Source organism: Choloepus didactylus, chromosome 17 (assembly GCF_015220235.1).
Source record: "Choloepus didactylus isolate mChoDid1 chromosome 17, mChoDid1.pri, whole genome shotgun sequence".
Lineage (NCBI taxonomy): Eukaryota > Metazoa > Chordata > Mammalia > Pilosa > Megalonychidae > Choloepus > Choloepus didactylus.
The window spans coordinates 2897149-2922437 of NC_051323.1; the positions used below are offsets into that span (position 1 = coordinate 2897149).

At 37.6% G+C, this 25289-nt stretch overlaps 1 gene segment (V, D, J or C); it reads right to left on the reverse strand.

The window, feature by feature from the left end:
* Positions 1-23040: 23040 nt before the first annotated feature.
* LOC119512260 lies at positions 23041-23930 on the reverse strand. The segment is given in 2 exon segments: positions 23041-23664; positions 23847-23930. Coding segments are annotated over 2 exon segments (651 nt in total).
* Positions 23931-25289: the final 1359 nt, after the last annotated feature.

The window sequence follows — 25289 nt, forward strand, 5'->3', positions numbered from 1 at the left end:
TATTTACAGCCTCCCCCTCCCCAGCCCCAAGGATCTGGGGGAAGGTGCAGATGTGTTGGACATCCTCACCTGGACTGATGTTGATGTTGTCACAAACATTGGGACTGGCATTTTGATGTGCTGAGCCCTTGATCATGGGACTTGCCCTTATGAAGCTCGTTATTGCAAAGGAGAGGCTAAACTTGCATGCAATTGTGCCTAAGAGTCTCTCCCTGAGTACCTCTTTGTTGCTCAGATATGGCCCTCTCTCTCTCTAACTGAGCCATCTCAACAGGTGAACTCGCTGCCCTCCCACCTACATGGGTTCCAACTCCCAGGATTGTAAATCTCCCTGGCAATGCAGAATATGACTCCCAGGGATGAATGTGGACCCAACATCATGGGACTGAGAGTATCTTCTTGACCAAAAGGGGGATGCAAAATGAGATGAAATAGTTTCAGTGTCTGAGAGATTTCAAATGGAGTCGAGAGGTCACTCTGGTGGACATTCTTATGCACTATATAGATAACACATCTTAGGTTTTAATGTATTGGAATAGCTAGAAGTCAATACCTGAAACTACCAAACTCCAACACAGCAGTCTGGACTCCTAAAGACAATTATATAATAATGTAGATTACAAGAGGTGACAGTGTGATTGTGAAGACCTTGTGGATCACACCCCCTTTATCTAGTGTATGGATGAGTAGAAAAATGGGGATGAAAACTAAAGGACAAATGGGGTGGGATGGGGGAATGATTTGGGTGTTCTTTTTTCACTTTTATTTTTTATTCTTCTTCTGGTTCTTTCTGATGTAAGGAAAATGTTTAGAAATAGATTTTGGTGATGAAATATAACTATGTTATCATACTGTGGACAGTGGATTGTATACCATGGATGATTGTATGGTGTGTGAATGTATTTCAATAAAACTGAATTTAATAAAAAATAAAAAAAATGAAAAAAAAATCTCTGTGTAAGAACCAGTACCATACAACTCCAAGACAAAAATATAGGGAAACATCTTCATTATCTAGTAATAGGTGATAGTTTCTTTGACTTTCAACTAAAGCACAAACAGAAAAAGATAAAGTGGTTAAATGGGAACTACTCAAAATTGAGTATTTCATTTCATCAAAGGAATTTGTCAAAAGGATGAAAAGGCAACCAACTCAATGCAAGAAAATATTTGGGAACCACATATCTGATAAGGGTTTGATATCTAGTATGTATAAAGAAAACTACAACTCTACAATATAAATTCAAACACCCCAATTAAAAAATGATTGATGGACATGAATAGACATTTCTCCAAAGAGAAAGTGCAAATGGCTGGGAGGCAGATGAAAACATTCTGAGTTTCACTAGCTACTAGGGGAATGCAAATCAAAACCACGGTGAGATATCATCTCACACCTACTATTAAGTAAACAGGCAACTGTAAGGGGATGTGGAGAAATTGGAAAACTTATTCACTGCTGTCGGGAATGTAAAATGTTACAGCCACTGTGGAGGACAGCTTAACACTTCCTCAGGGAGTGAATTATAGACTTGCCTTATGACCCTGCAATCCTGCTATTCGGGATACACCTGGAGAATCTGAAAGCAAGGATGTGAATAGACATTTGCACACTGATGTTCATAGATACATTATTCCCAATTGCCAACAGATGGAAACAACCCAAGTTTCCATTAATAGATGAAAGGATAAAAAAATATGTTATATATATATATATGATGCAAAATTATTCAGCAGTAAGAAGGAATGAAGTTCTGAAGCATGTGACCACAAAGCTGACCCTTGAGGACATCATGTTAAGTTAAATAAGTCAGACACAGAATGACAAATATTGTATTATCTCACACATATGAAATAATTATAATATCCCTACTCAAATACATAAAATCTAGAATTTAAGTTACCCAGATACAGAATGAGGCTAAAGAATGCAGAGCCTTTGATTAATACGCAGAATGTGTGGATTTAAATGTTTGGAAATAGACAGAGGTGATAGTACCATGTTATTGTGAGAATAATTAACAGTGCTGAATAGTTTGTGGCTATCATGGAAACAGAAAGTTTACAGTCATCAATGTCACTAGAAAGGAAGTGGAAGATTAAAACATGGTTATGTATAATAAAGTGAATAGTTGTGTTGGACAATGTCTCTGATTAATTGTACAAATATAAAAACTTCTTTTATGAATTAGAACAGATGTTTGATAAAATTTTAAGAAATTAATAACAGAGGGGTATATAGGAAAAATGTACCAACTGCAAACCATGGACTATAGTTAACAGTAATATTTTAATACTCTTTTATAAACAGTAAAAAATGCACCATACCAAAACTATGGTTCAATAATATGTGGGGATAAAGAGTATGAGAGGATTAGGATTTTTCTTTTTAGTCTTATTTGTTTTCTGGAGTAATGAAAAAGTTCCAAATCTGATCATGGTGATTTGTGCACACCTATGTGATTATACTATGAACCAGTGATTACATACTTCTGATGGATTCTATGTTTTGTGGATATAGCTCAATAAATTTGTATTAAAAAGTAGATTTGATGAAGTGCATTATGCTCTCACAATGAAATATGATGCACCAATGAAAATGGATAATTTTCATAAATTGTCTTATAATTTGGAGTATAAATGCAATTCACAAAAGAAGATGCACAATATGTCTCTATATTTAGAAAGTTCCACTACCAGCAAAAGTATATGGTTTAGAGATGTATATTGTTTTGGTTTGTAAAGCTGCCAGAATGCAGTATACCAGAAATGGGTTTGCTTTTACAATGGTGAATTAGTAACTCACAATTTGCACTTCTTACACCATGAAAAAATCTCAATTAAGAAGGATGATGCCTGAACTTTGAAGAAAGGCCATTGGCATCTTGGACACCTGTCACATGGGAAGGCACATGGTCTGAATCTGCTAGCTCTTCACTCCTGGGTTCCATTGCTTTCAGCTTGTCATTCCAGAGGCTTCCTCTCTGAGCAACTGTGTGTCCCCTCTTAGCATCTGTGTAATTTCTACCTCCGTGAGCTCTCTCTCTGGATGTTTCTCTCTGAGCTCTCTGGGCTTTTACTGTGTCCTTTATCCTCTCAAGTTAAAGGATTAACACCCAACTTGAATGGGATTTGGTCACATCTCAGCTGAAATAACCTAACCAAGAGGTCCCATCCATATTTGGTCCATACCCACAGGAATGGATTAAAACAACACGACCTTTTCTGGGTACATAACAGCTTCAAACCAGCACATAGGTCTAGAATGTAAAATTGTAAATCAAGGAAATGATTACAATAAAATCTCAGAAGAGATGTTTATCTTTGAGGGCAAAGAAGGGTTATGGTTTGTAAGGGATCAGTATATTCTGGGTAGGGGTAGAAATGTGCAAGATCTTGATGAGGTGTTAGTGACTATTAGGTTATTACTATTTGAAATGTGGGTGCCTGTGTTTTATGCACATCACATTTTCATTTTTTATAATGCATTTAAAAGTGTATATTTATTATACAAAAAAAATTCACAATTTTACTATACATATGAAAAATTATATCCACCAAGTATCTGGAACTATATCTGATAGAGATTATGTGGTATATCAATATTGTTGAAAAAGGAATGAATAAGAAGAAAATGAGTATGGTATGTGAATATGTCTCAAAAATTGCATTAAAGGAGGAAAAAAAGGAAAATGAATAAAAACAAAAGCATTAATTATATCAAAGATCAACTTCATGCATGAAAGAGATATTTATATCCCTGTTTGAGACATCTTTTGTGAATTCTAAACTATTAGAATGTTTCAATAGTACTTCAGACTGAATGTGGAGGGCACTTCAGTCTCATTGAATCCACCATCTTTACTTCTCCATACAAGCCCCATTACCAAATTCCTGCCCAGGGTCAAGGCTACCATACATTTGGTTGTGTAAACCTGAAGCACTGCAGTCTTCCTTGAGACTATATTTTACCTCTAATATCATACAGTCCCTCACCACAGTCCATTGATTTTAAAACCTACATATTGTCAAATCCATCCACTTCTTTCCATCTCCACTTCCATGTCCATAGACGAAACCATGAGCATCCCTTGTGACCTCTAGTGTTGATTCCAGAAATACCTCCTTATCTGCTTTTCTTATGCATGTTCTTCCTTCCTGGCAGAGTTTTCATCATTAAAACCAGAGTGATTATTCAAAAGACAAATTCGTTTATGTCATCAGACTGCTTCAAAACTATCCAAAACTTTCCAGTATGTATGGCATAAACACAAAAGACAACTTGAAGGTACTTCCTTTTTTGTCTCTTAGCTAAAGTTCTGCATTTTTCTGGCATTCTTTAATCATGGCTATATGAAAATATCTACTTACATGCCTGAGAGCGAAGTCCATGTTATACATTGGTTACAATTATTGTCACAAGCTTTGTGCACAGAAGAGTACCTGGTTGTATTATTTGTGTAATAAATAAATGAAGGAAAAGATAAATAAATGACAGCACCAATTCTGTCAAGATAATTTACAAATAAAATATAACCTGAGCAATAAAATAATGAGTAGTTTGCGGATAGTTTTTCAACTCCATAAATTATTCTAAATTTAGTACTAGTATAAATATTTAATTTTAATATGACCATAAACATTATGGGGATAAAAATTTTGATAAAGTGAATGCTGTCATATATGTGAAATATTTGGGGGATTAGGGTCTTTGAATATAAACAACAGAAACCAACTGGGTCTACATTAAGAAGTACTGAAATTACCAAATGAGTATCATATGGCTTACAGATTTGATTGGAAGTTGGGGGAACAATGAAAATAAGCTGGGAGTAAGACGGCATCAGTAAAGCCTAGAACATCACAGAAAGAGTCACTTGATTCCACTCCCACAAACAATGGACAGTTGACATTCCTGATGGCAACAGCAGCCCTGGACACTAGTCATGACACACTGGAGATTGGAGGCCTCCACTGCCACCCCCATGGGAGAGAATTCTGTCTGCAAACATTTTAGACTGTGAGCTCAGTATTAGAAAAAAAATTATGTGTATTATTTCTAAATGTGCTTCATTATGAACATGTCTGTTTCTCGGAACTGTAATGGGGTGATAAAATGTAAGTATGTCCATTTTTATTTTGTTAATGATTCCAAGAAAATAGATGCCATCTTCCCTTCTTTTCAAATTGTAAGTTTTGATAAGCTTACATGACTTTTATCCACAAACCTGTGATCTAAGAATTTCAGCTTTATCCTCCCTAGTTTTATAATAACATCCCTCAGCCAACACCCTGGATAATCCCTATATATCTCAGCCTCACGAATGCAGCCATGCCTGCGGGTTGAGGCCACAGAAACATTTGGACAATGAGAAGCTGTAAAATCTGAGGCTCCAGGTCTCCTGTATTCTCATGATAGATAACTTATAAAATGAGTTTTCCCTCCAGATGATCCTCCTATTCATAGAGATCCAAGATATTAAATGGCATATGACATAAATGCTACAAGCACCACAAATTTTCCCACTTAATACAGATAGTGACTGTATTTTTGCTGGATTATTTTTCCTATACCTGGGTTGCCCAGAATTTCTGAATCAGTCCCTTGTAATTGCATCACACCTTTAAGACTATCAAATCATAACTTCTCAGTGTAGCCTTCTAAGTCCCCCTGTTCTCCAATTGTTTTATTCTGCCCTGTAACATACATTTGATGATGTGCCTTTGCAGCTTCACCTGTAAAGTGGCAGAGTCTTTGAACATGTGCTCGTCCTGTGAATTGCATTGATCAGTACAATGCAACAAAAACAACAGAAAATGCTCTGATTCTAGGTTTCAAGAGACAAAGAAAAGTTGCAAAATGATGTCACCATCCCAAATCCCCATGCTCCTGATCCACTGTGTTTCAGATGAGAGATTTACAAACTTAAATATATTTTTCCTACAGTGAGATCCTTCTATACAGATACTGAGTTAAAGTGGTATATGAAATAAATGGTAGAAGAACCTGAAAACATAATCATGAACCTAAAAAAGAAAAAATGATTTTCTCTGATACAGTAAGACACTTTTCCCCTCCTACATTTCCTTAGATCACTTACTTTAAAAAATTCTAATTGAAAATTAGTTCCATGTGCCTTAAAGATGTATGCATTTTTTAAAGCTAATTAAGCCTCTTCCCTGCTTTACAACCAGGGTGTTTTTCTCAGACATCTGGGAACCACCTCTTTGAAATGGAACCATCAAGAAGGTAGTGTTGTTGTCCCCCATTTCTCTGGGAAGGCAGGAGTCTAATTTACATGGACACCTGTCTCTAAATTGCAAACCTATGTCCTGTCATAAAGTTATGAGATTACCTTCCTTTGGATAAATGCAATTCACTAAGGTAAGCATCACCCATATAACAAGGTGAATTTAGTTAAGAATTATGTGTGATGTATCATGTTCTTTTTCTGGAGCACTAGTTATCATTTCCCTTGAGAACATGCAGGTAATCTGTGGCATCTACCTGGCTTGATGAAAAGGTGAGATTTTTTCCTGTCTTTGCAGTCATTTTAGGGTGCTGACTGGATGTGCATTATATTCTGGTTTAATTCAATAATCAAACTGTTTTCATTGTGGAGAGGTTTCACAGATTGCCAGGATAGTTTTCCCCTGTTAAAAAGTAATTTTATTGCATTGATGTGGACATACTGTAGGCCACATAATATTTCCCAAAGATTACAATTATGGACTTTAAAGTCCAACATAAAATTAATAGCTTCAGAAGTATTAGTGATATCCCCAGCAAGAGCCTGATAAAATAATTCAACTCTAGGAATATAGAACTGTAAGTCTAGCTGGAAACTGGGAAATTATTTAGCCTAATATCCTCAATTTTTAAGTGAGAAAACTACTGAATAATTAAATAATTTGCCCAAGCTCACATACCTACTAGTGATAAAGGTAGAAGTAAAGCTAATTTTTCCTAAAACTAAAACTCTATCAATGATATTTCAACTGGCTTCCTATCACCTGAAAGTCTAGGCTTTTCTCTAATGTTCCCTACTACTGTGACATGAAAGAGTGGTAAGACAATACAGTAAATCATAGTCTCAGAATTTGGGCCTGGAAGGGGCTTTACTAAATAAGTAAGCCAGCCCTCTCTTTTTCAGGGGGAAATGTATGTGAAGTGAATTACCAAATGCTTCTTAGGAGAGATGTCTGGATTAAAATCCAGATAATGACAAATTCACTCCCAAAATCCTGTCTCTAGTTTCATGGCCCAACTATTGAATCATGTGCCCCATTTAAATCTCATGTGTTCAGGGTTTAGTTATATAAAAACCCCTTCTAGGCAAATAGAAGACATAATTCAACTATATAGAGAAAAACCAAACTTTGTTTCATTATTTCAAGGAGTATCTCCAGTAGTTCATTTTCCAACCTCTGAGATGGCTGACAGATAGTACTAACCTGATCACCCATTTCAGAGATTCAGAGATCCTTAATCTCCCCAATGAACTTCCTGAGCAGAAGGACTACATGGGGAAATCAATGGAAAAAGGAAAGAGAAGAGAAACAAAATGAAAAATTGGTTGCTTTTTGTTCACTGGGTACTTTTGGTCTTCTAAACATTCTTTGAGTTCCTCCACATGAGATTTCAATATCAATCTAACTAAAAAAGAAAAGCCTATAAAAAGATACTGAGCCACTCAGTTCCACCCCCTCCCCATTGCTCACTGCAGTCCAGCTGCCTGGCCCCTCCCTCCCTTCAACTCCAGCAAGTCCTCCCTGGCTCAGGCCTTGGCTTTCTGCCAGCTGGTGCTTCTCATCCTTCTGCTCTTGACTCCAATGCTTCCCCTCAGAAATGCCTTCCCTGACTGCTACCTAATGTTGCCCCCAACCCAACCCATCTCACCACTCTAAATCACTACCCTAGTTTTCTTCATAGCACTTTAATCACTACTGCAAACCACATTATTAATTTGCTTACTTGCTTATCTATCATATGTCTCCTCCAACAGAAGTAAACTCCATGAGAGCAGGAACCTTGTCTTATTCAGTGCTATTCCCAGCACCTAGCCCAGTTCCTGGCACAGTGGAGGCATTCAGTAAATATTTGCTTAATGAATGAATTAAGAAAAGAATGATAGATTAACAATAGAAATCATGCTTAAAAAGGAATTGATACATAATCCTCAATGAAGCATGTTCTAGTTTGCTAATGCTGCAGAATGCAAAACACCAGAGATGGATAGGCTTTTATAAAATGGGGGTTTATTTCACTACACAGTTACAGTCTTAAGGCCATAAAGTGTCCAAGGTAACACATCAGTAATCAGGTACCTTCACTGGAGGATGGCCAATGGCGTCCGGAAAACCTCTGTTAGCTGGGAAGGCACATGGCTGGCGTCTGCTCCAAAGTTCTGGTTTCAAAATGGCTTTCTCCCAGGACATTCCTCTCTAGCAAGCTTGCTCTTCTTCAAAACGTCACTCACAGCTGCATTGCGTTTAATGTCTTTGAGTCAGCATGTTTTATATGGCTCCACTGATCAAGGCCCACCCCGAATGGGTGGGGCCACACCTCCATGGGAGTATCCCACCAGAGTCACCTCCCACAGCTGGGTGGGGCACATCTCCATGCAAACAACCTAATCCAAACATTCCAACTTAATCCCCACTATTCTGTCTGCCCCACAAGATTGCACCAAATAATATGGCTTTTTCTGGGGGACATAATACATTCAAACTGGCACAAAGCAGCAGAGAGCACTTCTACACATTATTGCCCAAGTTGCAGAACAAGAGAGTATATATTAGTGGCTCCTCCGACTATCCACTACTAATAAGGTCCCTTCTAGCTACATAAGGGGCTCCCATATGGTACAAAAGGAGCTGGAAAGGGCAACTCTGGGTAGAGAAAATTTCTAACTTTGATTCCTCCTCCCTGCTATTTATGTTCAGCTATTTCAAAAAAATTCAAGTTAAAAATATGTGATGTAGCATGCATGCCTACCAATGACTTCATTGATAGGCCATGTGAATGGATATTATGAGTCATCTAAAATCTAAAATGAAATTCAATGTTACCTAGGAAAGGGTGGATATTTAAGCATATTTTGAGGACATAGAGTTGGTTCAAAAATAATGGAATATAAGGAAAGATACATCAGAGCTCATTTAAGTGGTAACTTCAGAAATACCAGAATGCTATTTTATTGGGAGTTGTCTGTTACAATTACATTAACCAGTATGCTTGAATTAAGAGGAATGAATGTTATGCGCTCCTAAATGGGGAAGTATCAGAGATAATTTTTAATTTAAGTGTAGATCAAAGGTGACTCAGAAGTTTGGGCAATGATCATGAATTTTTATGTAGCATTTCAATGTTTGAGGGATAATGCCTGAAATCCAGGAAATGCATATTCATGACTGGAACCTGATGAGGGCTGATATTCAGAGGGATTTTGTATTAAAAGTCAAGTTATGAAACACACATGGCCTGAATAAAAAATCAAACCCATATACACATCTTCAAAATAGAATTTTCTGCTTGGAATTGCTGTAAGTATTTTTGGGTCAATGTGGGTATTTACAGGATTTACTTCCTAGTGGCACTTAGGGGTTTCAAGTTTCTTTAACTGTTAGCAAAACTTTTTATATAACTGATATTTTGGGATGGTTTCTCTCTTTTGTGTGGACACTGATGGATGCAAAGTCTTGAAATCTGACTGAAGGCCTTACTCTCATATGAATCTGAAGATGTGAGCTCCAGTTGAAGGCTTTTCCAAACTCATAACATTTATAGGGTTTCTCCAATGTGTGGATTTACTTATGTCTATTCAGTTTTGCTGTAGTAGTAAGATCCTTACCACAGTCATCACATTTATACATGATATCTCCTGTGCGGTCTCTCCAATGAATATGAAGTTCTGATATATGGAAGAAACACTTATCACACTTGTCACATTTATGGGGCTCCTCAGCTGTGTGAATTTTGTGATGCATAAAGGTCTACTCTCTCAGAAAAGAATGCCCTATACATGGGGCACTTGTAGATCATTTATCCTATTTGTTATTGTGATTTAGAGGAGAAATTTTCCTTGCAACTACAATAGTTACAGGATTGCTGTTTCATGAAGTCTCTTATTTGGCCAATTTGGCAGGTTTGCTCAGGCTTGCTGTATTTGGTAATTTTAAGGTTGGCCTAAGATTTTCCCTGCCTGACTTTCTATGGAAGGCATCTTTCTGCATAATGTTCCTCATTCAGTGTTTTTACTAATTATAAAGTGGCATTTACTTCCACATGAATTCTGAAGCTCATTTACACAGGACATTCTTTTAGACCCTGAGTGGTCAGTATCCCAAGGGGCTCCCAAGATGTGAACTTTTGTTTTCTAAGCCCTTGGAATCTTCCTCTTGTTCAAAAGTCAGATACTTCACACATCTAGAAAAAAGTATTGTACACTGTCCCCTGTAGTTGAGGATGAGATACTGCTGGTTGGTCTTGATGCCTTAAAGCCTCCTTTTGAAGAGTTAATGTGATGTCCTGCCTCCTACACATCAGACAAGGAATGTTTCCAGGAAGAAGATCCTTGGATTCCAGGTACATCCATCTCTCTTACTGAGGACTCCCCACATAGGTGCCACTCAAGTCTCCTTCTTTATCTTGAGAATGAAGCTCTCTTACCTTCCAGGGTGATTTATCACTTGGATATGTAGATCACAGTAACAGAAGTCAAAACCCCCAAGACATAATTTAATTTGGTTAAGGAAGGAAATGAGAATATCACACATGTAGGGCAAGAGAATACAGTTTTGTTAATATTTTTTTAGAAAAGTTAAAATCATGATTCTTATACAAGTACAAAAATTAATATGATAATTTATTTTGCTCATAATGATATGATGGAACCTGTCCAATATTATAATCAGTTCAAAGGAAAAGTCAAAACCCTAAAGATATATTTAGATAAAGGAATGTACAGATGAATTGAAAATGGAAATAAAAGTGCCTTTTTAAGGGGAAGAGGGTCAATATCATGACCACCATATAGGATAGACTCTATCTATTGCCCACAATTTACAAAATGTTGGAAATAGTAGAAGGACCATGAACAGGGCAATAATCTGACAACACAAAAGTTTAAGTTACAGATGATGGATAGTTTTCAATTGCAACTGTTGATAAAAATTTGAGTTATTTTTAATCTTTTAATACAACACAGGATATTGTAAAGACCAACTTTGTGTATGTGTCATTTCACACACGTGAGAATATGATTACTTGAACACCAAACCTCTGACAATATAGATAACAGTGAACTTTTAGTGAGTTTTTATGGATCAACCACTTTAAAAGAGAACTATTGAAATAGGACAGCAATCAAAGGAATATGAAACTCAGTAAAATTTTTTTCTTGCAACATAAGATCAACACCTTCCACTTAATCAGCATTATCCACTATGATTTAAGCATTTTTCAGTGAGGATAGATAGTTAAGGCATTTACAATTGTTATTTTCAGGCAATGATAAAAAAATGCTTATCAAAAAAAGAAGTTAGAGTTGGAAACCACCTTAAATAACATTGACCAGGGAGGCTTGACTGGAAAACAGTCTCCATGAAAGTAAAATGTAAGGGAGGAAGGTGACCTTCCATGTGGGAAGATATTTTTTATTACTTTTATTTTTTTAATTCAATTTTACTGATATTGTTCACATACCATAGTCATTCAAAGATCCAGAGTGTACAATCAATTGCCCATAATACCATCGTACAGCTGTGCATCCATCACCACAATTATTTTTTTTTCAATTTTTAGAACATTTCATTACTCCAGAAAAGAGATAAAGCCAAAAAAGAAAACTCAGTTTCTCCCATACCCATATCCACTCCCCTCCATTATTGACTCATAGTATTGGTATGGTACATTTGTTACTGTTGACGAAAGAATGTTAAAATACTACTAACTATAGTACATAGTTTGCAATAGGTATATTTTCCCTATATGCACCTCTATTACTAAGTTTTAGATATAGTGTCATATATTTTTTCTAGTTCATGAAAGAGTTTTCTAATATTTGTACAGTTAATCATGGACATTCCCCACGAGATTCACTGTTTTATACATTTCCATCTTTTAACCTCCAACTTTCCCTCTGGTGACACACATGACTCTAAGCTTCCCCTTTCCACCACATTCACACACCATTCAACACTGTTAGTTTTTCTCACAATAACATGTTACCATCACTTCTGACCATTTCCATACATTTAAGTTCAATCTAGTTGAACATTCTACTCATAAAAATTAACTGTTTCCCATTCTTTAGCCTCATTCTATATCCTGATGACTTATATTTCATGTCTGTGAGTTTACATATTATAATTAGATCATATCAGTGAGACTATAAAATACAAAATATTTGTACTTCTCTGTCTTATGTGTCTTTCACTCAATGTAGTGCCCTCAAGTTTTCTTCATCAACCCCCTTTTTTTTCTGTATGTTTATTTTTTTAAGATGGTTTTCTTCACCCACCATACATTCCATCCTGAGTAAACAGTCAGTGATTCCCTCTGTAATCACATATTTATGCATTCTCCACTATCACCACTGTCTATATAAGAACATCTCCATTTCTTCCACAAAGAAGGAGGAAGAGTCAAATAAGGTAGGGAGACAAAAGAGAACAGGAAAAGAAAGAAAAAAAAGACAGCTAAAAAGCAAGAAAAAGAAAGAATTAAAGTAAAGTACAGTAAAATAGTCACACAATATCACCAATACCAAAAGTCTAGATCCCTTTCTTATGTCCCCATCATATAGGCATTTAGCTTTGGTATATTGCCTTTGTCACATTAAAGGAAGAATAATACAGTGTTTCTGTTAACTATTGTCTCTAGTTCACACTGATTGTATTTTCCCCAATACCACCTCATTTTTAACACCTTGCAAGTTTGACATCCATTTGTTCTAACTCACATAAAATATATATTTGTACATTTTATCACAATGGTTGAGCACTGTAGGTTTCACTGAGTTATACAGTCCCAGGATTTATCTTTCCTCTTTCCCTCTGGTCTCTCACATGCTCCTAACCTTCCTCTTGCAACCATAATTTCAGTCACCTTTGTCCAGTATACTTACATTGTTGTGCTACCATCACCCAAAATTGTGTTCCAAAACTCTCACTCCTGTCTTTTCCTGTCTGTCTGAAGTGTTCCCTTTAGTATTTCCTATAGAGCAGTTATCTTGTTCATAAACTCTGTTATTGTCTATTTGTCAGAGAATATTTTAAACTCTCCCTCATATTTGAAGGACATTTTGCCAGACATCAGATTCTTGGTTGGTGGTTTTTCTCTTTCACTATCTTAAATATATCACACCACTTCCTTCATGCTTCCGTGGTTTATACTGAGAAATCCACACATAGTCTTATCAAGCTCCCTTTCTATGTGATGGATTGCTTTTCTCTTGCTGCTATCAGGATTATCTCTTTGTCTTTGTTGTTTGATAATCTGATTAAGTGTCTTGGCATTGGTCTATTCACATCTATTCTTTTTGGGGAATGCTGCGCTTCTTAGATCTGTAATTTAATGTCTTTCATAAGAGATGGAAATTTTCATTAATTATTTCCTCTATTATTGCTTCTGCCCCTTTTCCTTTCTCTTTTCCTTCTGGGGCACCCATGGCATGTACATTAATGTGCTTCATGTTGTCATTCAATTCCTTGAGATGTTGCTCATATTTTTCCATTCTTTTCCCTATCTGTTCTTTTGTGTGTAGGATTTCAGGTGTCTTGTTCTCCAGTTCCTGAGTGTTTTCTTCTGCCTCTTGAGATGTGCTGTTGTATGTCCCCACTGTTTTTTTTCATCTCTTTTGTTGTGCCTTTCATTTCCATAGATTCTGCCAGTTGTTTTTTCAAATTTTTGATTTCTATCTTATCTTCACCCAATGTTTCCTTTATATCCTTCATCTCTTTTGACATAACTTCCTTGAACTCATTGATTTGGTTTCTCAATTGACTTACCATATTTATTTGAAAACCTTTAATTGCTTGTTTCATTAAACTGAAACAATATCTAAACTGTATCTTAATTGAGGTGTTAGTTTGTTCCTTTGACTGGGCCATACCTTCATTTTTCCTAGAGTAATTTGCAGTTTTCTGTTATCTAAGCATCATTCTTTGGTTACCCTAATCAGATTTTCCCAGATCAGAATGGATTCAAGTCTCAGAAAGGGGTTATATTCAGCTTCAAGTTTCCCTGAGGGTGTATCTTAGACTGACAGTCTTTCTTGTGAGGCTTCTAGCCACTCTGCTTATCCTAACATGCCCAGCAATTGGTGCCTGTCAACCTGACAGTCCTGATTTGTTAAGGAGGATTGGCCCCTTTAGTTCACAGCTTAGGTTGTTTCTGTTTTGGCTGTTTTCCCCCAGGCTCTGGGGTCCAAGTTCTGAAGGGAAGGCCGCCACTAGAGCTGGGTCCCACCTCCTTCCTTTTAGGGAAGATACACCCACTAGGGAGTTATCATCTGCATTTGAATTACTCCTTTGTATCTCTGACTCTGTTAACTCCACCCCTGTCTGGGTTAGAGGGCTGCAAACTGAAAATAGTTGAGGCTTTCTCCACTGAGCCACTTACATAGAGAAAGAGAAAAAGGGAAAGAAAGCCCGCTTTCAGAGCTAGTCCATGGACCCCAGCTTTGCCCATTAGTCAGAGAGAGCATCTGGTCTTCTCAGCTCCCTTTCCTGGGGCCAAGTGTTTTCTCGCTCTTTAAGGTGAGTCATCTCTAAAAGCCTCTGTATTTTTCCTTCTTTTTTAAAGATGATTTTATTTTTCCATCAGCCCCACCTTCTCTCCACTGGGAGCAACCTCAGGGTACTTTGCTGCTTGTTAGGGTCTTGTCTATGTTTGTAGCTTGTGTTCAGCAGTACACATTTGTTAATTAAAACCAGTTGGAGCTGGACTGAGCTATATTCACTTGCTCTGGGAATGCTGCTTTCTCCTACAGTGAGATCTTGCCACTCAGCCTGCTGTGGGAGGAAGGGGCTCCCAGTGAGTTTCCACAGTTTTTACTTACAGATTTTATGCTGCAGTCTCAGCCATTGCACCCAATCCAGGTTGGTGTGAATGGAAGGATGATCAACATTGTCCCAGCAGTTGTTCCAGATTATTTACTAGTTGTTCCTGGTTGTTGATTTACTAGTCATTCCTGCTCCAGGGAACTAACTAAATTATATACCTCTCTATGCTTCCATCTTGCTTCTCAACATGGGGGAATTTTGAATATGAAGGATCAAAATTTAATATTGGGAAGCTCCATTATTAGAAGGTGACATCAGAGCTGGAAAAAGATTGTAGGAGAAGTAGTTAAAATGGGAAATTTTTTGCATCAAGGAAGCACATGCAAGTGAGAATCAATCCATCAGGGTGTAAAATTTACTGTATATTTCCCCAGAGTGTAGAGATAGAATTTTATTGGTCCTATCAATTGTTCTATCAATAAAACTCATGAGGGTTTCTATAAAGCAAACTTTTGAAAACATTTATATAAGATTTTACACTATTTTGTTCTGTAATATCTATAAACAAGAGATTCAGAAAAAGCTAAGTCAATTAATACCCTGCTTTCCCTGCAAACCTTCCCAGGAATGAGTCAGGAGATGAGGCTTCTGAGATGGAAGAAGCATAAATATATATGGCTGTGTTGGGAAGAAGCAACTGGCAGTGCAGGACTCAATGAACTACAGCCCTGTGAGGAGATCTGTGTTTTTGGCTGAAGCACTGAGTACCAGGAAGATGAGGATTTGGGACTGTGACACCATCTTGCTCACCCATCTGAGGCACTCAGGCCCCATCTCCAGGGAAACCCCATTAATAGAGTCTGAGCAGACAGCCTAGACACCAGGAGTCCATGCAACTCAGCAGAGAATATGAAGGCAAACATGCCTGTTCATTGAGTTGTGACAACAAATAATGGAAGAAAGGAAATAAAAATATCATTACCGCAGGAACTACAAATTTATTCCTGACAAATTCCCAGAAATCAACTAAAGACTAATTTTTATCAAAGTTCATCATAATAGCCAGATTGTATATATATTTATTATCAATGGTACTTTTTTATGACTATGAATTTATATATTATAACCAATTCAAAATAGTGAGATCATAGAATATTTGTCCTTTTGTGTATGACTTATTTCACTTAACATAATGTCCTCAAGGTTCATCCATGTTGTCACTCAGTTCAGGACTTCATTCCTTCTTACTGCTGAATAATATTCCATCATAATTATATATCACATTTTGTTTATCCATTCATATGTTGATGGGCACTTGGGTTGTTTCCATCTTTTGGAAATTGTGAATAATGCCACTATGAACGTTGGTATGCAAATGTCTGTTCACATCCCTGCTCTCAGATCTTGTGGGTAATCCTGAGTAGCAGGACTGTGGGTTGTAAGACAACTCTGTTCTTAGCTTCCTGAGGAATGGCCAAACTGTTCTGAATACAGCTGTACCATTTTACATTCCCACCAGCAGTGAATAAGTGCTCCAATTTTTCCACATTCTCTCCAACACTTGTAGTTTCCTTTTGTTTAATAGCAGCCATGCTAGTAGGTATAAGATGATATCTCACTGTGGTTTTGATTTGCATTTTCCTAATAGCTAGTGAAGTTGAGCATCTTGTCATATGCTTTTTTTTATTTTTAATGCAATTTTATTGAGATATGATCACATAACATACAGTCATTCCAAGCGTACAATCAGTTGTTCACCGTATCATCATATAGGTGTGCATTCATCACCACAATCAATCTTTGAACATTTTCATTACTCCAAAAAATAAAATTAAAATTAAAATAGAAAAGAACATTCAAAATATCCCATTCCCTTCCTCCTCTCATTGTACATTTACTTTTTTTTGATATGAAAGAAAATATTTTTCATTAATGAATAATTCAAGTGACATAATTTTACCATTACAATCAGTTGCCCCTTGGTACCCTCATACAGCTGTGCATCCATCACCACATTTAATTTCTGTTCAATTTTTAGAAACTTTTCATTACTCCAGACAAGAAATAAAGTGAAAGATGAAAAAAGAAAAAATGAAAAGGAAACTCGGATCCTCACCTATCCCCAACCAACCCCCCTGAATTGTTGACTTATAGTGTTGGTATAGTACATTTGTTACTGTCCATGAAAAAAATGCTGAAATACTACTAACTGCAGTATACAGTCTGCAATAGGTATATATTTTCTCCCCATATACCCCTATATTATTAACTTCCAATTGTATTGTCATACATTTGTTCTGGTTCATGGAAGCGATTTCCAATATTTTCACAGTTAATCATGGACACTGCCCACCACAGGATTCAGTTTTATACATTCCCATCTTTCAATTTCCAGTCTTCCCTCTGGTGACATATATGACCCTGAGCTTCCCCTTTCCACCTCATTCACACACCATTCGGCACTGCTAGTCATTCTCACATTTTGCTACTGGCACGTCTGTTCATTTCCAAACATCCAAGTTCATCCTAGTTGAACATTCCACTCATACTAAGCAACTGCTCCATTCTTAAGCCTCGTCCTATATCCTGGTACATTATATTTCATGTCTATGAGTTTACATATTATAATTAGTTCCTATCAGTGAGACCCTGCAATAATTGTCCTTATGTGTCTGGCTTATTTCACTCAGTATATTGCCCTTGAAGTTTTGCCATCAACCCATTGTTTTTTCTTTTAATAACGTTTTGTTCACTCACCATACATTCCATCCCAAGTAAATAATTGATGGCTCTCTGTATGGTCATATATTTATGTGTTCACCACCTTCACCACTATCTATATAAGGGCATCTACATTTCTTTCACAAGGCAGGAGGGAGAGTAAAAGAAGGTAGAAAGGCAAAAAAAAGAGGAAAAAAAAATGACAGCTAAGAAGCAGAAAAAGGAAAAATAACCTCAAATCAAAGCAGAGCAAAGAATCAGACAACACCACCAATGTCAAGTGTCCAACATGTCTCCCCTATCCCCCCCCCTTATCTACATTTACCTTGGTATATCACCTTTGTTTCATTAAAGGAAGCATAATACAATGATTCTATTAGTTACAGTCTCTAGTTTATGTTGATTGCATCCATCCCCAATGCCTCCCCACCTCTAACACCCTGCAAGGTGGACATTTGCTTGTTCTCCCTCGTAAAAGAACATATTTGTACATCGTACCACAACCATTGAACACTCTAGATTTCACCAAGTTACACAGTCCCAGTCTTTATCTTTCCTCCTTTCTGGTGTCTCACATGCTCCCCACCTTCCTCTCCCAACCATATTTATGGTTACCTTTGTTCAGTGTACCTACATTGTTGTGCTACCATCTCCCAAAATTGTGTTCCAAACCACGCACTCCTGTCTTCTATCACCCTGTAGTGCTCCCTTTAGTATTTCCTGTAGGGCAGGTGTCTTGTTCACAAAGTCTCTCATTGTCTGTTTGTCAGAAAATATTTTGAGCTCTCCCTCATATTTGAAGGACAGCTTTGCTGGATACAGGATTCTTGCTTGGAGGTTTTTCTCTTTCAGTATCTTAAATATATCACACCACTTCCTTCTTGCCTCCATGGTTTCTGCTGAGAGATCCGCACATAGTCTTATGAAGCTTCCTTTGTATGTGATGGATTGCTTTTCTCTTGCTGCTTTCAGGATTCTCTCTTTGTCTTTGACATTTGATAATCTGATTATTAAGTGTCTTGGTGTAGGCCTATTCAGATCTCTTCTGTTTGGAGTATGCTGCGCTTCTTGGATCTGTAATTTTCTGTCTTTCATAAGACATGGGAAATTTTCATTAATTATTTCCTCTATTATTGCTTCTGCCCCTTTTCCCTTCTCTTCTCCTTCTGGGACACCAATGATATGTACATTATTGTACTTTGTTTCATCCTTGAGTTCCTGGAGATGTTGCTCATATTTCTTCTTTCTTTTCTCCATCTGCTCATTTGCGTGTAGGCTTTCAGGTGTTTTGTTCTCCAGTTCCTGAGTGTTTTCTTCTGCCTCTTGAGATCTGCTGTTGTATGTTTCCATTGTGTCTTTCATCTCTTGTTGAAGTGAGGTCCCTTTCCGTTAATCCCAAAACATCTGCAAAGCAACAGTGTTGTGTAAACAGCATTAGGCCATGAGGAGGGGGAAGTGAGACTGGGCCTGTACCAGTTAAAGAAATCAAAGCTTTGCCTTTTAGGGGAGGCAAAGCTGCGGTTGCACGCATCAGCCAAGCGTAACCCTTTTAACAATAACTGCTCCAGGTCCAAGTGAAACTTTTTGTAACCCTTTAATAATCAATAGCTGCTCCAGTCCCAAGGAAACTCTTTGTGAAATTGTTTTTTGTGATCAAGAGCTAAACTGCCAACTCTGCTTCTGTTAGAATAGCTTGCTTGCTTGCGTTCCTAGGATACAGTTTCTGTCTATATAAGGCACCAGCACACACAGGTGGGGGATGCTTGCTGAACTCCCTGTGTGGAGTGAGAGACAGCAGCCACCTGCTAGCTGGCTAATAAAAGGCTCTTTAAATTCTGTTTGGCTGTCTTGTACTTTAACTCGCGGGCACCGTAGCATTGTGTTGAGCCTTTTGTTTCCATAGATTCTACTAGTTCTTTTTTTGAACTTTTGATTTCTGCCTTATATATGCCCAGTGTTTTCTTTACAGCCTCTATCTCTTTTGCAACATCTTCTCTAAACTTTTTGAATTGATTTAGCATTAGTTGTTTAAATTCCTGTATCTCAGTTGTCGTGTATGTTTGTTCCTTTGACAGGGCCATAACTTTGTTACTCTTAGTGTAGGTTGTAATCCTCTGTTGTCTAGGCATGGTTTCCTTGGTTATCCAAATCAGTTTTCCCAGACCAGAACAGGCTCAGGTCCCAGAGGGAAGAAATATTCAGTATCTGGTTTCCCTGGGGGTGTGTTTTAGAAAATTGCTCCACCCTGTGATGTCTCATATCAGTGTGCTTTTCTGCCCAGCAGGCAATGCTTGTTAGCCTATAATTCTTGACTGGTGTGAGGAGTTATGGCTGTGTTCCCCCAGGCTCTGGGGTCTGGTTTTGAATGGAAAGGGCCCCACCCCTTTCCTCTGAGAGAAGATAGACCCCCTAGGGGGAGGTCATTAGCATTTCAATGGTCTCTCTCTCTGCTTGTGTTATCCCCACTCTTCTCTCAGTCACAGTCCTGGGAACTGGAAATAACTGGGGCTTTCTCCACTGAGCCAAAAAAGAAACAGATAGTCCCCTTCAGACCCAGTCCAAGGGACCCTCTGGCTCTCCAAGGTCAGTCGTCACCCAAAGCCTCTCTGTTTTTTGGGGATTTATACCTGTAGTGAACAGTTCACACTCGCTAATTAAAACCCCAGTTGGAGCTCAGCTGAGCTACATTCGCTTGCTGGGAGAGAGCTTCTCTCTGGCACCACGAGGCTTTGCAGCTCAGGCTATGGGGTCTCATGACTTGGATCCGCGGGTTTTACTCACAGATTGTATGCTGTGATCTTGGGCATTCCTCCCAATTCAGGTTGATGTATGATGAGTGGATGGTCTCATTTGTCCGCCCGCAGTTATTCTGGATTATTTACTAGTTGTTTCTGTTTTTTTTTTTTTTAAGTTGTTCCATGGGGACAACTTAGCTTCCACTCCTTTCTATGCCACCATCTTCCCTCCATATCAATGATACTTTTTAAACCAGTTGCAATCAACTTGAAAACATAAACTTTTTAAAATAAAATATGTGTCTGTGAGTGTAAAATTTCAGAACTTAATGGAACTTATAAATCTGGTATCAGAACAATCAGAATTGACAGGTATTGTGCATCTGTTACCAGGCCACTGCAATAAAGGGATTAATCCTTTTTGTTTGCTTGTTTTCTTGTGCATATAAAATTTATGTTTGTACTACAAGGTAGATTTTAACTCTTTAGTAGTATGATGTTTTAAAAATAATGTACATACCTTAATTAAAAACACAATTCTGCTAAAAAATGACAATAAACTGAGCTCTCAGCAAGTCATAACATTTTGGCAGGTGTATGGTCTTGCCATGATGTGGATGTCTGCTGAATGATCAGGGTGTAGTTGCGGAAGGTTTGTGATGGCAGTGCCAACTTCTTAAGACAAGGTAACAAAGTGTCACATTGGTTGACTCATATTTTCATGCAAGATTTCTCTGTAGCATGTGGTGCTGTTTGATAACATTTTACCCACAGTAGTACTTCTTCCAAAATTGAAGTATATCCTCTCAAACCCTGTCACAGCCTTATTAACTAACATTATATAATATTCTAAAATCTTTGTTGTTGTTTCAATAATGTTCAGGGCACCTTCACCAGGAATAGATTCCATCTCAGGAAAACAATTTCTTTTCTGATCCATAAGAAGAAACTCCTCACCCATTAAAGTAATTCAGAGCCTCTTCAGATTCCACTTGTAATTCTAATCCTCTTGCTATTTCCAACACATTTGTAGTTACTACCCCTCAAAGTCATCCATAGTGGTTGGAATCTACTTCTTCCAACCTACAGTTAATATTGATATTTGTTTTCTTCCCATGAATCACTAGTCTTTTTAGTGGGACCTAGAATGGAGTGTCCTTTCAAGAAGGTTAAGAAGGTTTTCCACTGGCTGTGCCCAGACCCATCAGAGGAATCACTATCCATGGCAACTATAGCCCTTTGAAATATACTTCTAAAATAATAAGTTCTGAAAGAAAAATGACCCCTTGTTCCATGGCTTGTGAATGGATGTATCAGATCTAATTAATCACATTTTACATCTCCATTGGTGTTCTTGGGTGGAAAAGTGCACTACTATTTTGAAAGGGATCTTTTATTTCTGAGCAGTAGTTTTAACAGTGGGCTTAAAATATTCATTAACCATTTTGTAAGCACATATTGTGTCTTCCAGGCTTTCTTGTTCCATTTATAAGGATATGGGCAGTGTATATTTAGCATAATTCTTAAGGGTGCTAGGGTTTTGGAATAGTAAATGAGCATTGATTTCAACTTAAAGTTACCAATTGAAGATGCCCCTAACAAGAGTTTCAGCCTGTTCTTTCAAGTGGAGGCAGCAGAGAAAGGAGGTTTCTATGAATGTGAAAGTGTCTTTAATTTTCACATTTCCATTTTTTCTCAACCTTTCCTTCTGCCTATCAATATGACTTTTTCATTTCCTTTAAAAAAGTATGTTTATTCCAAAAATCCCAGTAATTAATTTGCTTGAGATGCAGTGCAGTAAATAAATTAATTTATCCAAATCAAAAGAATCTCCCTCAGGCAACACCAAGATGGTATTCTTATAAATCCATTATCAATAGGACAGAGGGAGATGCTACCTCTTTAAGAGAAATAACTAAAGAAAACATTCTGGCTTTCCTTATTATCCAGCCCAGTGGTGATCCTAATGGAATTTTACAACCCATAATATACCTGTTACTCAATAATGTGGTTCATCTCTCTAGTTGTCCAAAATACTGAAGAGCTGGAAGGAATTCTTTATAATCTGAGAAACTCTTAACAGTGTTATAAAGCCCAGATTCCTTCAGATGATCTACACATTTCAGGAACTTAAAGAGGAAGTTCAAAACTGATGGAAAATGTCATGGAGAAAGCTAACATAAATCCAGGGTAATAGGTTAAAGAATAAGAGAAATGCTGTTGAAAAATGAGTATCATGAAAGAAATGGAGAGAAGGGAAAGTAGCACTAAACAGAAATAGTGTAGGAAAGCACCCTCAGTGACATTGACATTTACATTAGAAGGGAAACAGAGAAAGAGGGTGTGTGGGAGAAAAGAGTAAGAGTGGAAGACTATCTTCTATGCATGTGGCTTAGAAGATGAAATGCCATATTTTGGAAGGACTGTAGATAGAGGATAATTGCAAAGAAAGGAGGAAAACTGGGAAATGAAGGCATTAAAATATAAAAGTTCCAGAGTCTTGGAGGCACACAGAAGAGAGAATCATCTATCACACTGAACACTTCTTTAAAGGGTAGAGATAGAAGTTTATTTGCTCAGAGATGTGATCTGTCCATGTGAAACATGGAGTTTTGTGTTACAGAAAATGACTAACAATGTTTGTAAAATAACTTTACAGCATTTTTCTTTAGTAATCTTCCACAAAGAGATCCAGAAAATGTCAGGTCCCTTAAATTTCCCCTCTTCTTGAAACTCTCTGAGAAATGATTCCTGAGACAGCCATTTGGGCAGAAGAGGAAGTGTGCATGTTCAGGGCTGTGAGGGAGGAAACAGCTGCTGCAGCAGGACTCACTGACCAACAGCTCTGGGGAAGAGGTTTGTGTTCGAGTATGAAACACTGTGGGAGGAGAGCTGTAACTTTGCTGACAGTAATAACCTGCCACATCCTCAGGCTGGAAACTGCTGATGGTGAGAGTGAAATCTGTCCCAGACCCACTGCCACTGAATCGGTCGGGGACCCCAGATTGCTGGGTGGATGCATAGTAGATGAGCAGTTTAGGAGGCTGACCAGGTTTCTTCTGATACCAATTTAAGTAGCTCGTTTTGTAGGAGGTGTGAAAAACACTCTGACTTGACTTGCAGTTGATGGTGGCAGTCTCTCCTGGAGACACAGCCAGGGAGGCTGGAGACTGGGTCATCACAATGTCCCCACTGGCACCTGAAAACAAGAATGGATAAAGAACACATATTGAATATAGCATATATTAAAATATTTACCTGAAAAATTTGATTTCCTATGTATCATGTTTTAGACCAATTTTAGATGAAACAGTTTCACCTTTCAAATATTAAAATCATGTTTTCAATTTTTTAACAATACTTCTCTGCTCAACCTCTCACCTGAGACCCAGAGCACCAGGAGGATGAGGAGTTGGGACAGTGGCTGCATTTTGCTCACCTGTCTGAGGCACTCAGTCCCCATCAAAATGGAAGCCCCATTAATAGAGTCTGAGCAGCCAGGCTTGTATCCCAGCAGTCTATGCAAAGCATCAGAGAGTATGAAAGCAAATATGCCTGTGCAGTGAGTTGTGAAGACAAAGAAGAGAGAAAGGAGACAAAAAATATCAGTAACATACGAAATTGTATATATGCCAAAGGATCAGAATTTAATATGACTATAATTATCAAAATATTTAGCAAAATTTGAAATCTAAGATATTCTGGAATCAACTGAAGTTTTTCAAACCAAATGCAATCACCTTGAAAACATGAATTAATTTTGTAATTGAATATATGTGTTAGGGAATGTATAATTTCAAGATGTGATATCATGAATATACATGGGATGTATATTCAGTAGATATATGCAGTAGAAACTTTAGAGTATATACTGGTGGATAGAATGAAGATTATTGCACAGATTTATAACTCTGTCTCAGATTCTTTGGTAAATTTTAAATTTATACACGAAGCTTCTATTGGACCTCTAAATGCACCTGAATATGTCCAAATTCAGACTTAGGGTATTTCCCTGTAAGAAAACAGTCTATGAAAATGAGTCACCAGATGCTTAGCAGTCACTGTAGACAACATTTCAATCAGCTAGATTCTCAATTCACAATTTAAGTCAACCAAACCACTTTATTAACCACTGATATGTCAGGTGTCACAGCTCCACCTGGGGGCTAATCAGTGAAATAACTTAATTTCCCAAATTCTGATGGAAGAGTTCTTCATTCATTTTGTACAAAAACAAAATGAAACGGAACAAAAACAAAATTAGAGATATCATGAACTCTTCTGGGCACAGGGTGTTAAGTTACAAAGAAATCAAACAGAACCCCTGATCTCATAAAGCTTTCCTTTTGTTGGGAGGGACAGAGAATACACATACAAATCAATGCTGCTACCTTTCTGAACCTGAATCCTCTGGGATTTCTAACCTGTGACAATGTTGGGACTCAGGGTAAGTGGGGCAATGCATGTTCAGTTATTTCATGAATTATCATCCCTCACCATGAAAGGGCTCAGAGAAACAGAGGACAGAATGAGTCAGGACAGTTTAATAATTTTATTGGCAACAAAATTCTTCCTCTCTCAGGATTTCAGATTTAGCAGCAGAGAAACACCTCTAAAACACCCAAGAAATTCTCTTGAGGTTCACCTTCCCAAGCATGTTTTTTACCATGTCTAATAAATAAGTCCATTTCTCTATAGTTCATCTTCCTATGAGAGCACCACTTTAGGTGAGGATCCCTTTATCAGGAATTCAGGAATGAGTTTCAGCACAGACCCACTGCCCCCTGAAAGTATGCCTACCCAGTCAAATGCCTGCAGGGTTCC